This window comes from Cnephaeus nilssonii (genome assembly GCF_951640355.1).
Source record: "Cnephaeus nilssonii genome assembly, chromosome: 3".
Lineage (NCBI taxonomy): Eukaryota > Metazoa > Chordata > Mammalia > Chiroptera > Vespertilionidae > Cnephaeus > Cnephaeus nilssonii.
Genome location: NC_137074.1, coordinates 20,971,622 through 20,987,778, shown reverse-complemented (window position 1 = coordinate 20,987,778; position 16,157 = coordinate 20,971,622). Strand labels below are relative to the sequence as shown.

Genomic DNA, 16,157 nt, shown 5'->3' with positions numbered 1-16,157 from the left:
TGCCCTCCCTTGCAGGCCTGGTCCCTCACAACTGCCCTCCCTTGCAGGCTGGGTGCCTCCCAACTGCCCTCTCCTGCTGGCCATCTTGTGGTGGCCATCTTGTGTCCACATGGGGGCAGGATCTTTGACCACATGGGGGCAGCTATATTGTGTGTTGCAGTGATGATCAATCTGTATATTACTCTTTTATTAGATAGGATAGAGGCCTGGTGCACGGGTGGGGGCCAGCTGGTTTGCCCTGAAGGGTGTCACAGATACGGGTGGGGGTTCCCTTGGGGTGTGGGGCGGCCTGAGCGAGGGGCCTGTGGTGGTTTGCAGGCCAGCCACGCCCCCTGGCAACCCAAGGGGAGGCCCTGGTATCTGGAATTTATTTTCCTTCTACAATTGAAACTTTGTAGCCTGGGGCGGCAGCCATTTCTGTGGCAGTTAATTCACCTTCTACAATTGAAACTTTGTAGCCTTAAGCGGGTGAGCCCGGCCAGGGTGTGCGGAAAGCTTTGCTTCCCCTGTTGCCGCTGGCAACCCTGGCCTGCTCTCTCAAGCTCCATTCTGCAGCCATTTGTTTGAATTTGTTTACCTTCTATAATTGAAACTTTGTAGCTTGAGTGGAGGCTTAGGCCTGCAATGGCTATAGAAAGCTTGGCTTGCTCTGTTACCTGGGAAACCTTGCTCTCTGTGGCTGTAGCCATCTTGGATTGGGGTTAATTTGCATACTCGCCCTGATTGGCTGGTGGGCGTGGCTTGGCTGGTGGGTGTGGCTTATGTAGCGGAGTGATGGTTAATTTGCATATTACCATTTTATTAGAGAGGACTAGAGGCCCGGTGCACGAAATTCATGCATGGGGGGCCAAGAAGGAGTGTGTCCCTCAGCCCAGCCTACACCGTCTCCAATCTGGGACCCCTTGAGGGATGCCTGACTGCCTGTAAACGGGCAGTCAGACATCCCTCTCACAATCCAGGACTGCTGGCTCCCAACCGCTCGCCTGCCTGCCTGTCTGATTGCCCCTAACTGCTTCTGCTTGCCAGCCTGATCACCCCCTAACCACTCCCCTGCCAGCCTAATCGACGCCTAACTGCTCCCCTGCCGGCCTGGTCACCCCTAATTGCCCTCCCCTGCTGCCCTGGTCACCCCTAACTGTTCTCCCCTTCAGGCCTGGTCCCCCGTAACTGCCCTCCCCTGCTGGCCCAGTCACACCTAACTGCCCTCCCGTGGTGGCCATCTTGTGTCCACATGGGGGCGGCCATCTTTGACCACATGGGGCGGCCATCTTGTGTGTTGGAGTGATGGTCAATTTGCATATTACTCTTTTATTAGATAGGATGGTACTGGAGTGGGAACAGTCTGTGAGACTGGCCCCATGGAGCCCCCAATTCCCTGTTAATAATCTCGGGTTGGAATTCAGGCAGCAACCATAGAGCCATGCACAGAACCAGTCACATTTCATCTCTGGACTTTGTTTACAGTAATTTACCATCCAAGATCGTCGACTATTTCTATTTAAGCATTAAAGTCTTTGTGTTTAGAGCAGCAAAGTCTTTACTAGTGAGGTTGAAATCTCGAGGTAAAATGCTGGAGCTAAAATATTTCCTTCTGAAATTAGACCATAATGTGCAATACCCTTTGTTTCTTAATGTGACACTTATAGTACTTGGACTGTCTCCCTGCCCCCTCACCCCTGCCCCTAGTCACCTAGCTTTGCATGTTTTCTATTTCCCTTTGACAGAGGGGGACATATTTTTATGATTTTTCTATAAGGCATTTTGGTAACAACAGGGAAGAGCTGCCTGTAAGTTTTGTTGCACTTTTCACTTCTATTTAAACTTTCTATTTAAGAGCTACACACCTGGTCTCCTGCTCTGACTTTGTTGACCTTCTATTGCATTCACTCAACCAGCATTTACTGAGTACCTACTGTGTACCAGGCTCTGTGATGAGTTACACAAGTAAATTTCTGTGTCTTTCCTAGAAGTATTTACAAATTACTGGTAAGTTGAGAAGTGTTTTGTAGTTGGGGTGTCCCCCTCAGGGCTATGTTTGTACTGCCTTGATAATACCCAACAAGGGAGGAAGATGTGAGCTCATCACAGCACCTTATCTTTTTTGCCACTGTCATTGGACTAACAGGTTGGCACATGACCCAAGCTTCACAAGCCTTTTCTTGACTGAAGCTGATAAAAGAAAAGATCTCTTTTCTCTCGGGTTACATGGCTTTAAGGATGTAAACCTGCAATCACTAGCTTTCCTGCCCCTGGCCACATGGAGAAGACCTATTTGCAGTAGAAGAAAATGACACCCCTATGCAGAGAGAAATAGAGAAGAGAGTCCTGACACTGTGCAAGTCTAGGGATGGAGTCACCCCTGAGGCCATCTCCCCTCTTCCTTCCCAAGGAGTGTCTATGTGTTGCCCTTCTTTGATTAAATTAGTTTGAATTTCATCCTATTGCTTGCAACCAGAGAATTCTAAGCCTCTGTAAGAAGTGTTTAGGGGGATAATAAACAAGGAGGAAGATGCATATAACTCAGTTTTATAAAGTGAGGACAGGCTTCACAGAGGTGAAGACAGACAACCAAGCTTTGTCCTTCGAGATGAGGAGAGCTTTCACAGCAGGATAAAAGGAAGGGCATTTCTGGGAGGCAAGAGTCCAGTGCCTTTGGGTGGAAAATGAACTAATGTGATCTGGGGAGGGGCAAGAATAGAAAAATGAACCCAACATAGATCCTGAGAGGATTTCCTTCAATGCTTTTCTGCGGGTTTGGGTTTTGTCCCATAATCAATGATTGGAAAGTCTTTAAAGGATTTTAAGCAGGGTTATCATATGGTCAGATTAATTTTTTAGAAAGGTAATTGGTCATAGTGGTGGGTAGTTGAGAAGAGGGGGGAAATCAGAGAATCCAGACAGGTTACTACAGCAAACCAGGTATGAGACAATCTGAACAAGGGCTGTGCAGGGGATGGACTATAGAAGGTCAAGGTGTGGACTAGAGGAGTGGCTGCCCCTTTGGACAAAAGTGAGGGAGGAGAGGAGGCAGCTGAGAAAAAGCCTTGGTTTCTGACTAAGATGACCAGGTGGCTGGGTGGAGGCGCTGGGTGGAGGGCAGGTTCTGGGGAGTGAGGATAGATTCCATTAGGATTACTGCAGCCTCCCGGAACCCCCCTGGCTAGTATTACTTTCTAAAAGATAGGTATTTTTCATACAGGTTTAATTTATTCCTCAAACACAGTTCAATATTTTTAACAGACACAGAATATTAGCATTTTTATTTTATTGGTATATCTTACAACAGCCAGTGTGAAACCCAATTATTTATTCTGTTTTTGAAGGGGAGGGGTGGGTGTGTGAAAGTTGCCAACTCATTTATCAATTTGCCTAGCTTTCTCTAATTTTTTTATTATTGTTTTTACTATTAGCATTCTCATTCACTCCTAAGTTTGTCCTGATGCTTCCTTTTTCTTTTTCCTTTTCTTTCTTTAGTCACTGTACTCAAGTGGCTTTCCTAAGTGCACATGTATCATCAGTCCGGAAAAACCCAGACTGATGATTTAAGGAGGCGTCAACAGTCTTCAGAACTAAAAACGTCTGCTTTATGATTGGCTGCCTTTCACCTGTTGAGAGCCCTTAATGTTTATTGTTAAGGATGTTTCAAAGTAGATGTTGAGTTGTTTTTATAAAGGTCAAAAATAGAAATCTTTTCTGAGTTGTTTTTTGGGTTTAGCCACCTTCAAATATATTGTATCTACCCCCCTCCCTTCTTTTTTTCCCTCCTTTTGTTAGTGTATTTGTGAAAGGTTTTTCAGGTCTCTGTAAGCTTTTCCCAAACAACGATGGAGGTTAACCCATCATACAATTCAAATACAGGGTAGCTACTTCTTCCTTCTTTAAAAAACTGGCTTTGGGGGAGATAAAGTGAGCGTCAGGAGACCTGGGTTCTCATAACAACTTTCTCTATTAGGAGTTTTTGCTCTTGGATTGGTAGCTAACGTCTTTGTGCTCAGTTTCTACCTCTGGGAAAGGTCTCATAAGGAGAGTCTGAGAACAAATACCTGACATTCATGTGGAAGTATTTTGAGCTTTTCAGAAAGCCTCTGAAAGAATGCAAGACATCATGCTTAGCCATAACTGACTAAAAGTCATCTGTATCCGTTTATCTTTGTGAGGGTAAAAGGAGATGAATAAAAACTCCTAGCCCAGTGCTTGGCACATAGTAGATGCTCAATAAAATTGCAATTTTCAATGCTTCCCTTCCTTTTTCACGCTCTTCTTGCCTTTTCACTAAAATGCTTTTAGTTTTTCTTTGCTGACGTATTCAGACTTGGCTCAGAACAATCTTTAATTTACAGAAGCACGGCCATACTTAATATTCTAGAATATTTATATTTGTGATCATGCAAAACTAGAAACAGGACAATGTCACCATGCTTACATTGTATAATTTTAGAAAACAAACAAGCTAATAGGTCAGCTGTTACTGGCAGAAAGGAAAGAGACAGACCTTGAGAAGGCTCTGATTAGGGCAGCACATGGTGGTCCCAGCCACACTGATTGAAGGGCGGTGGTTTGGGCCTAACTTTAGCTGACCTCCCACTAACTTTGTGCTCATGGAGCAAGAGGCTTTGGCTTGTCTGAATTTTGAAAATGCCTATATTCTCTCTCCCCTGATACTATAGAGTAATTTGTGATTCTAATGTTATGACACATTCTATTTTAAAAACAAACAAACAGGCATGCTGTTATTATTAATAAGGAGAGATGTTTGGAGTAGTCACCAAAAAATTAATCATCGAGATGTTCTGAATGGAGATAATTTTATGTCAATGATCTTGAATATCTTTACGCTTCAGAAAATAATTAAACTCAAAGATTTAGCAACCAGAGTTGACCTCTGAACATCAGCCTTGAGCCCCACTGACAAAAGCTTGGCAATGCTCCTGCTTTCAGAATCCTGCCTCCTGACCCTCGGCCCCCACACAGTAAGAAAACGTCAACCAACCTCCAACCACACTCAGGTACAACCAGTAACTGGCTTACATTTTGTTCCGTCAAGAAAAGTAAAATGAGATCTTCTTATATAGAAAAGGGATTTTCTTTCCTCAGTTTCAAAAGAGGAATGAAATGCCTTTTTAACAAGAATAAATAACTGTAGGGATTTGAGCCCCGGGAGGAGTCCAACCAGGTCATTGGGCCTTTCTCCTAGCCCCCAGAAGAGGAGAATTTTCTGTGCTGGCCGATTTCGAAGGGCTGACTGATGCTTGGCCAAGAGCAGAGACCTCTGGCAGGCTCTGGGCTCCGGGCTCAGGGGAGCCTGCCAGAGGACACCTCCCCGCCAAGGCCACACTCTGCCTGAGCCGGAGGACACGGGCTGCTGCAGATCTGTTCTGGTCCACATTTTCTCTCCCTCTCTGCATCCCTCTTACCCAGGCCCAGACCCTCTTCCAGAGGTGGAGGGAAATACCTTCAGAGAAGCCCTGGAGCTTTCAGGTACCCCGTTTCCGTATTTCCCCGAGATGATTCCACAGGCCAGTGGAGACCAGGTCATTGCCCCAACTCCTGCAGAAGAAAAACAACTTGAAAAGCTGCTTGTGGTGAACGGGGATCAAAAGTGTGGGGGTGTTTAAGCAGGATTGGTTTGTAATGGGAAAAAGCTGGACACATGAAAAGAGTTCACACCAGCATACATCTTTCTATTAAAATGCAGGCATTTACAAGTTGCACTTCATTTTTATAAGCCAATTAAACGTGCACAGTCATAGGGAGTGGACCATATAAACAAGCCTGAAATTGTGGTTTATTCTTGTCCAAATGTCTCACTTCTTTTTACTCAGACACAAACACTTTTACTTGCACGGAAATTCAGTGCTTTGCTTGTCCACGCAGTGACTAGATAGTGCCTGGTACGTACCAGACGCACAATTCCTAGTGCATGGTAAACACACAATGAGTGACAGCAATAATAACAATTGTTTTTGTTGACTTTTTTTTTTTAATCCTTCTTCCCCTACCCAGCATTTTCTTGCTCATATGAACCTCTGCTCCTTAGGAAGAAAGTTATCTCTGGAAACTGTTTCTTTAAATACGTAAATAACCCTGAAAATGTGGCTTATTCATGCTTTTCTGATGTCTACAATTTTTGTGTGTATGGTGTGTATATAGTTCCCCCCCTCTCGTTGACATCATTATGTCTACCTACACAAACATGTAGTGTCTGGTTTGTGAGTTGTCCTTGAATTCCATGTCTGACTCAGTTCCAGGCACAGAGTGGGAGATATATATGTATATATCCATAATCTTCTGGAAAAGCAGTCATAATCTTCTCAAGGATGCATGCTTTGGCCATAGCAAGCACCCCATGAAAAATGAGTTTATTCATGGGTTTCTTCCCTGCATTCTGTATGCATTTTTTGAACACCTACTGAGTATAGTTTATATGCCAGTCACAGTTTGCACCTCTGCTATAGCTACCCCGCAAACCACAGAAAGGCACACTTGATTCTTCCATAGTCTCTGGAATGCATAGCTCTTATTATGTTAATAAGGGACATTTAGGCAAGCATTTTAATAATTCTGCCCCCACCCCCACCCCCACCCCCAGATCACGGGGCCTACTGTTGTTAAAAATAATCAGCAAATTTGATTGTGGAGATTACCTATTTTATGGTAGAGCTCTGGTAGCTGAACCTCCACTTTCTCTCTCTGGAAAAGATGGTACTCGGCTTGTTCACAGACAGGAGGGATCATATTGAACTGTCTTGCTACAGAGTAGGCTTCCTAGAGAGAAATAAGATTGCAACTGGATTTATGCTGATGAGAAATAAGACTGCCCTGTGATTCTATGCATGAGAAATTTTCATTTTAGTAAAATCAATACAAACCAAGAAACATGGAGGATGACATAGAATAGGCACAGTTATGACCATCAATTTCACTAAGAGCAATACCAAACGCAAGAAATCCTTATTATTCTTCAGGAGGGTTTGGGCTGAGTAAAGCCTAAGGCAAATTAGTCCCAGTGGGAATTATGGACGACAATAAAGAAAATGTAGTTTGACTATTTTTAGAGTCTAAAGAAATGAAACAGACAGTATCTATAGGTGATCTTTAATTAGCATGTGATAAACAGTATAGTCATTTAATAGAGTTTTTAAAAGAAAACTGGAATATTGTGTTCTCATTAGCTAAGAAATTCAATTTACTCTCTTGCTGCCAAAGACATGCTAAAACGCGTTTCCTGTTAAGAGACTTGCACCCTCCCTGTTGTGTTCTGAGCTGATGAGCTCCAGCCCCCACATCCCTCTCTGTAATGAGGGAATTGACCAGAGAATTCTAGTGCCACAGCGATTGTGAGGAAAGATTGCAAGAGGTCTTGCAGTTTACACATGGTATCTGAGAAACAGCACATGCATACCTCAGAGATATTGCAGGCTTAGTTCCAGACCACTGAATATCGCAATAAGGCGAGTCACAAGAATTTTTTGGCTTCCCAGTGCATATAAAAGTTATGGTCATACTATAATGTAGTCCTGCAATTTTTAACCTTTTTCATCTCATGGCACATACAAACTAATTACTAAAATTTTGCTGCACATCAAAAAATATATTTTTGTCACTCTGACTAAAAAATAGATATAATTGTGATTCATTCACACTGGATGGCTATTATTATGCTGGCTATTGTCTTTATTTATTTATTTTTTTACAACCTAAGGGAAAAGAGGTCAGTGCTGCTGACTAAATAGTCAGGTATTGCATATTTTAAACATTCTTGTGGCATACTGGTTGAAAATCACTTCTGTAGTCTATTAAGTGTGCAATAGCCTTATGTCTAAAAAAAATCATCAATGTACATATCTTAATTAAAAAATACTTTATTGCTAAAAATGCTGACCATCATCTGAGCCTTCAGCTTGCAAGAGGTAACTTTTTTGCCGGTGGAGGGTAACATCAGAGATCGATGATCACAGATCACCATAATAAATCCTATATTATAAAAGCTGACTATGCAAATATACCAACTGGTGGAACGACCAGCAGAATGACCGGTCGCAATGATGCGCACTGACCACCAGGGGGCAGACACTCAATTCAGGAGCTGCCCCCAGCCTGCAGGCCCCAGGTCCCACAGATCGGCCCTGATCGATGGCCAGGCCTAGGGACCCTACCCATGCATGAATTTCGTGCACCGGGCCTCTAGTATAACAATGATGAAAAAGTTTGAAATATTGTGAGAATTACCAAAATGTGACACAGAGACAGAAAATGAGCAAATGCTATTGCAAAACTGGCACTAAGAGATTTGCTCCATGGAGGGTTGCCACAAACCTTCAATTTGTACAAAATGCAGTATGTGTGAAGAACAATAAAGCAAAGTGCAATAATACCTGTCATAAGGTGCTCAATGGCCATTTAAAAACACAAATGAAATTACCATGATCTCCATAGCACTCCACCTCGAGGTTCCCCAGTACATCGCCATGCCTTGGTTTATCACATGTGTCATGGCTCGAACAATTTCTGTGGAAGGCCAAACAGAGCATTTCATGAGTTTTTCTATTTTTCAAAGTTATATGGTCTTTGGGTTTTTTTTCCCCCTGCCCAAAGCTTAGAAGTTTAATCCAAGTATTTGTTTGATTAATATAATTGCTTTGACATTGGTGACAACATAATAGTCTACCATGAAATATTGATGATGTGGAGGCTGATGGTACTTTTGGGTAAATTGACTTTCCATTTCCATTTGCAGCCATCACGCTAAATGATATTAAAAACATAATGAGCACTTTAAGTTCTTCCTTGACTTTTATTGCTTCATGGTTCCTGGCCTGATGAAAGAACACATGATTCACCTCCTTCAGAACCTGGGTACTCTGCTCACCAAAGTGAGAAGTAAGAGAAAGCATTTGTTTTGACTTTGTAGATTGTAAGGTCACTGAGGAGAGAAGGCCTGCCTCTGTGTGCTGGATTTGCAGAGCTGGGCCTCACACAGGGTGGCGGTATAATAGAGATGACTCAACAGCAATGTATTTAGCAGAAAGATAAACATATTAAATGCTGAGCAAACAGCTGAAGCCACAGTGGCTCCTAGCCCACAATGGCACTCCTTGTTCTTAATCACTTTGAACCAAACTTTATTCTAAGACACCCGAGTAATGAATTTCCCTGGGGGTGACGGGGGGGGGGGGGCGGGGGGGAGAGCTGTTTGTGGCCCCACCCAGTTTGCTCATCAGCCTCTCTCAGCCTGACACTACATTTCCTGAACTGGACAATGAATCACTTTGCCAGAGAGGAGGAGCCAAGTTAATCCTCTTGGCACCAGCCAGATGGGATGCAGAACCAGGGAGCATGCAGAGCCTCGAGTTCAACTGAGTGAAAAGTCACAATCGCGGTTGGATTTCTTCTACAAAGCAGGTCAGCCAAACACCCAGGATGCTACATCAACTGGCATTTTCAAGGGGTTGCAGACTTTAGCTTCTCTGTGTCCCACTGATACCTGTGGGTTAAATGTCCTTCAAAAGAATCAAAGTCGAGTTGAGGTGGATGTATTCTTACTTTATTTCTCATAAACAGCACTGTCTAAATTGGTAGGGGACAGGATTTTGAATGAGGCAGCAGGATTAGGGTCTTAGCTTCCTTGCTTGGTTTATGTAAACCATTTTAAATTGCCCTTGGTGACTTTCTTTGGAAGATGGGAAAGCTTTTATTCACCATTTCTAACCAACGGAGGTAGAATTTGGCTTATAAGCTAAACTAACTCAGCAAGGGAAACTAGGAAGTTTATTCTTCCTTTATAAAGCAAAAGTTATACAAAACATTTTTCTTTTATTATGCAAATGGAATGATAAACATTTCTGAAGGTTGAAGCCATTTTTAAAATTTCTGCCCCAGAAGTATTCACCGTTTTGACAACACCATCAGCGTACCACTACCTTTCCTTCCCCATCCTGTTTCATTCAGAGTTTAGGAGTTCATTCAATCAACAGTATTTATTAAGTGTCTGCTGAGCTGGGTGCTGGGGATACTGTGGTGAAACACACATATAGGTAAACACTGATGAGGTTCACAGAGAATAAAATGAACCCAAGACGCTCTCTTGTCTCTGGTCTGTAATCAGTGAAATGAGCACAGAACACTGCGTGGCTTGGCCACGTGGCCATCATTGAGACCTTGACCAGAGCAGTTAAGGTGGAGTGGAGGCTGTGAGTACCTTTATTCACTTACTTAACACACAGGATTAAAAGCCTAATAGTTGCCAGGTACTGTGCCAATTGCTGGATTAATCTATGAGTACAACATACACACCTCCTGTACTCAGTGAGTTTAGAGTCCAGTGGGGAAGATGGAGATGTAAACAAGTAAGTAATTACAAAATTTGAAGTGTTATGAAGTAAACAAATAGCAGGCGGATATAGAGAATGAGAGGAAAGACCTATTTGGTTAGGCAAGGAAGGTCTTCCTGAGGAGTAATGTGTAGGCCTGAAAAATAAAAAGGAGCCAGCTTTGGTAAGAACAGGGAAAGCACAATCTCTAGGCAAATGGAACAGCATGTGCAAAGGCCCCGAGGCACAACTTAGTTCCAGCAATCAGAAGGAAGCCATTGCAGCAGGGTCTAGTAAGGAAGGAGGACAGAGATACAAGATGAAGTTGGCAGAGGGAAAACTATGTTATTTGTATGTTATTCAAAGCTTAATGGGAAAACATTAACATTTTTTAGGTAAGGGAATAACAGGATGTGTTTCTATTTCATAATGCTATCCCTGACTGCACATGGAGAATCCCAGGGGGAGGATTGCAGGAAGCAGGAAGATCTTTAGGAAGGTATTACAGTATTCCAGACAGGAGATGAGGATGGCTCAGAATAGGGTGGTGGGATAGAGAAATGGATGGACTCAAATATATTTTAGAGGAAGAATCCATAAGACTTGCAGATGGACTGAATGCGGCAGTAAGGGAAAGGTAGGAATGAAGGCAATGTCACAGATATCTGGCCACTTACAGTGAAGGAGACTGAGGGAGGAACAGGTTTGTTTGTTTGTTTGTTTTGGGAAATCAATCGTTCCTTGTTGGACATGCAAAAAATGGAAATGCCTGTGACATATTAAAGGAGAGACGTCGTATAGAGATAATTGAATGAATGACACAGTAAGCAACGTGGGCTGGAGGTGATATATTTATTAGTTACCTATTACTCGTACTTAGATTCATGGAATTAGGTGAGACTATGTGAGGGGAATCTGCAGAGGGAAGAGAGAAGACGTTTTAAGAGCCAGCCCAGAGGTTGGAGATAGGACACTGTGGTGTCAGGGTCATCAGCAACCAGAGGGGCAGGAAGGAAGCCAGAGGGGGAACTGTTTCAAAATCAGGAGCAGGGAGTGCTCCAAGAAGGAGTTGTGCCAACACACTGGAACGCCGTGAGCATCTGAGTCCAAAGGGCCCCTGACAGTGTCCATTGGATTTGGCCACATGACAGGGAGGTCATCGTGGAGCATGAGAAGAGCCGCTTCATTGTCGGTGGTGTGATAAGACCAAGGCCAAGCTGCAGCTGATGGAAAGCATGGGCGTGGGAAAGGGAAGACTTGAGAGGCAACCTGGGTAGGCTGAGTTTGGAAGTGAGTGGAACAAAGAGGGCAGTAGCTGAAGGGGCCCTTAAGGTCAAAGGAGAGTTTTTATTTTGATTTAAAAAATATTTTTATTGATTTCAGAGAGGAAGGGAGAAGGAAAGAGAGAGAGAGAGAAACATCAATGATGAGAGAGAATCATTGACTGGCTGCCTCCTGCTCACCCCCTACTGGGGATCAAGCCAAAACCAGGAATTGAACTGTGACCTCCTGGTTCATAGGTTCATGCTCAACCACTGAGCCACGTGGGCCAGATGAAAGTTTTATTTTAAAGATGGAAGATATAAGAGTAAGCTGGTATGATGCTGGAAGTGATCTAGAAAGAGGAGTTACTGATGATATGGGATGGGGGTTGGGGGAAAAAGGAGGGAGAGGGAGACTTATTAAAGTGAGATGGAGCGGGGCAACGTCGGGTGGGAAGGACATGTCCATCAACACAGTGGGACCCAGGAGGTTTGTAGAACTCGACATGGAAGACATGGGAGCTCCTGTTTGATGAATTCTATTCTCAATGAATTATCAGTCAAGAGAAAATGAGGTGGGTGTGAGAAGTGAGGGAAAGGAGAGAACAAGCAGTTCTGAGTGTGGAAGAGCCTATGAAGACACTCCAATGTCCCAGCACTAAAGTTGCTGGTAATTTCTCTCTCCCTGATTCGTTTGGCCTCTGACCCCACAGAGACGAGGTCGGTGGAATATTGAAAGGAGAACTCCGGGAGTCCTTTTTTCTTTGTCAGAAGCAAAATCCTTACCTTTGAGAACAGGCTATAATGGAAACAGTATTGCAAGGTGTGCAGTTGAGTTTGACTTATTGCAGCATTACAACTTGAAAAAGAGCCGAAGGACAACAAAAATTGTAAAAATGGACCACATGAACAGAGCTAGCTTTCTCTTTTCTTCCCATTTTGCCTTTATTGGATGAAGGCACTTCTCACCAAGTTCGGAGAAAAAGGATGTCTTTAGCACCACATGGACTGATAATAATATCACCAATTGCTCCTGTAATTGTCCCATGGACTGATAATAATATCACCAATTGCTCCTGTAATTGCTCCTGTAATTATTTAACAATAAAATGTATAGAAAGAGAGAAGGACCAGGGCTCTACTTTTCAGTTGAATTGTATTTGTAGTAAAAGCTTTAATCCAGGAGTTCTTATCCTGGAGGAGGCTTCAGGGAGGAATTATGGGAGAACCGACAGGCCGCAGGTGGAGATTCATGTTGCCAGAAAATAAAATTTAACTTAATATACATCAAAGTTTCTTTTTAATGTCAGAGAAAAATCCCCCAAGTGTTAAGCTAACAGGAGATCGCCATACTGATGGCTGAGGTGGGTTTTTACGTTATTTGACTACTTAAGGACACTAGAGGGCAGCATTGTTAAGAAAAAAAATTGAGTCTGCTGTTTTACTTGTGTATTATGGAAATGCATTTTAAAAGCATCTGGTCAGAGCATGGATTCTGAGTGGGGAAAAAGACATTAGGAAGATCATTTAGTGCACTGCATTCACCCGCTTCTTGCAAAGAACGCACAGACAGACTTATTCAATCTGGCAACCCAGGACTGAATGTGACCACTTTGCTCTTCCAGGAATCCTTAGCTCCGTGGTTCTCAACCCTGACTGCCCTTTCTGGGCTCAAAATGACACTATCCAGGCTCCACCGAAGTCCTATTATATCAGATCTCTGGGTGAGGCTTGGCATCAACACTTTAAAAACCCCTCCCGGAGGATTCTGGTGTGCAGGCTGGGCTTGGAACCCTCTGCGGGTCTACACCAATGCTCCCAAAGTGTGGCAACATCGGCAGCCCCTGGGAACTTGTTAGAGAGGCGTTCCTAGGGTCTTACCCCAGACCTACTGAATTATAAAATCTGGGGGTGGGTAGGGCCTAGCAGTCGGAGTTTTAACCAGCCCTCCAAGCAATTCTGGTGCAGAACCAAGTTTGAGAACCACTGCTTCATACCATTCCCAAGTAAGCCATTTCAGTGGCTGTAAACTTCCTCCCACATTTCCTTTCAGCTTTCATGTAATCTGAATGGGTCATGCTATAATTTAACCTTTAGTTTAGTTATTTGCTTTAGTAGATACGTAGATAGTCACCATGACATGTATGCATTCTCTCTCTCTCTCTCTCTCTCTCTCTCTCTCTCTCTCTCTCTCACACACACACACACACACACACACACACTTTGATACTTTTATATGAATCAGGATCACCTGAGAAATTTGATGAACATGCAGAGGTGTGTGTCTTATCCTACTTCAATGAGCCTGGGCCTTTGTAATATTTTCATCAGCTCTCAAATCCCAAAGTTTGAGAAATACTGTCTAAACTATTGAAAAACTCTGTTAAATCTTCCCTGTGTGCTTCTTTCCAAGTTGAAATAATTGTTGACTGTTCTTTAACCCACAGGCCACAGGCAACCCTAGCACACACTGGCCTGCTATAAATGCCACCAGTCCATTTTGCTTCCCCGAGGATTCCATTTCCCATCTGTAAGGCGAGGATGATATTGATCCTTTCAAAGCTTAGCATGAGATAATGTGTGCAGGCCAATTTGTGACTCTAAAAGAGTAACACAAACTGGGTAACAAGAAGCAGGATGTGGCCCTGATTGTTTCTTCTCCAATAGGCTCAGATTCTTAACATTTTAGTTATAGAAAAATAATGTTGACATTCTTCTGTCAGTAATGTAGGTCATTCATATTTTAAAATGTGTATTTTATGCTAAAGGCCCTAATATAACTATTTATTTTGAGTGAAAAAAATTGTTGATAAACATTTTTTTTAAATGGCCCTCATACAAAAATAGATTGCTTACATGAAACCTTTGTTCATGGGAAATGTTCCCTAGAACTTTGAAAGTTGTAAGCAAACATATGTAATACCTTAATTTCAATAAAGAACTTAAAAAAAAAAGAAAACATAAGGAACAAAAATAAAATAAACAAAACAAAAATAAATAAAATAATAAAAAAAGAAAGTTGTAAGCAAATAGATATACTGCATGCACAATAAGCCATAAGGATTGAAGATACAAATAGGCAGAAATTAATGTTTTGATCAAATACAATGTACTCAAGTTCATCTGGCCAAAGGGACATGACATCATAAAAACAAAAGAAACCTCAGAGATATTCCAGTGCAGTTTCCTCTCACTTGAGAAGAGGAAACAGAGGCTAGGAGTTCATTGTTTTAAGGCACAACCAAAGCGTGAATCTTACAGATATTTCAAATATGCCTACAAACTGCTGAGAGTGAATACACAAAATAATAATTGTACTATAGAGTGGAATTTTGTGATTTTGCTCTGTATTTTCCACGTTTCTGTAAATGTGTGTTATCATACTTTTACAATCTAAAAAAGGAAAAAGGTTCCCTAACAAGCAAAGTCACCACTTTTAAGCACTAACATGCCATAGGTTAATTCATAAATATTAGGTTTAACTAAATGAAATTGCCATCTTTAGAGATCAAAGGTGGCTGCCTATTGGCAGCGTACTTCATGTGGTTCAATCTCCCTGCTCTCAGATCCTTTCTTTCTGGAGAGGAGAGGAGGTGGTGGCAGCTGGGGCCCTGGGAGAACGCAGAGACTTGGTTTCATCAGAGGAGTAGTTGTGAACACGAAGAAAAACCAGGTCTGGACCTGGGCACAATTTTTACTCCAAACCAGCTGTTTGTTTTTTATTTATCACCTCAACTTGTTTCTGTACTTACTTAACTTCCGAAGCTTGTGGTGGTGCTGGTTTACGATCCTGCCTCTTGGTGGCTTAGAGGTTCCTTCTCGGTTCTTTATCAGTCTTAATCCTCCCTCGGTGCTCAGCTGAGGGTCTGGAGAGAGAGGACTGTCCTCCCTCACAGGAATGGAAACTCAGACCCATCAGTGAAGCAGCGCCATGCCTAGCCTTAAGGCTTGCTGACTGGCTGAGGAAAGCCTGGCTTCGTGTATCCTGCAGAGCACACACCAGGACTGAGGAGACACTTATGTCCCGTCATTGTCTCTAACTTGGGCACATTGCTCAGCCTCCCTGGGTCTCAGTTTTTTTCAAAACAAAGGAGCAGACTGATATTAATTGAGCACATAGGAAATCTTTATGCTAACTGTTCAGCTGGGTTATATTTTAACCCCCATTTTATTGATGAAGAAGCTGAGGCTCAGAAAGATAGTCATTTGGGCAAGTTCTCAGGAGACAGTCTATATGGCCACTTCTAGCTCTGAAGTCGGGCGATTGTCACTTTGAAGGCTTTGCGCATAGTACATTGTGGGAGAAGGTGGGATGGGGACAGAAAAGTAACATTGATCCCACTGTGTTTTTGTGAATGTGTGATGCCTTGTGTGTGGCTATATCCATCCCTTTGCCTTTAATGTGCCGCTGACTATAGTTCATGATGCGGTTGAATGGCAAGAAACGTGGGCTATCTTTTTGCTTCCTTGAAGAAAGACTTCAAATCTGATGGCCCTTTGAAAAAGAGCGCTTTCCGAGGGCTTGTGTCTGCGTCTGACTTGTTGAAGCTTAGAGAAGAAGTGATCTTCACAAGATATTCCTTCA

The 16,157-nt window shown here is 42.9% G+C and overlaps 1 protein-coding gene across 4 annotated transcripts in view; it reads right to left on the bottom strand.

The window, feature by feature from the left end:
* KCNAB1 (potassium voltage-gated channel subfamily A regulatory beta subunit 1) overlaps positions 1-16,157 on the bottom strand; it is a gene marked incomplete at its 5' end in the record, with an annotated part of 303,189 nt that overhangs the window by 18,612 nt on the left and 268,420 nt on the right. For 3 of the 4 annotated variants that reach the window (XM_079767396.1, XM_079767397.1, XM_079767398.1), the window contains 3 exons: positions 5,453-5,547; positions 6,645-6,765; positions 8,423-8,508. In XM_079767396.1, coding sequence (XP_079623522.1) covers positions 5,453-5,547; positions 6,645-6,765; positions 8,423-8,508 — 302 coding nt within the window. Of the gene's footprint in view, positions 1-5,452; positions 5,548-6,644; positions 6,766-8,422; positions 8,545-16,157 lie in introns of all 4 variants that reach the window. The other variant, XM_079767395.1, reaches the window with a different exon arrangement.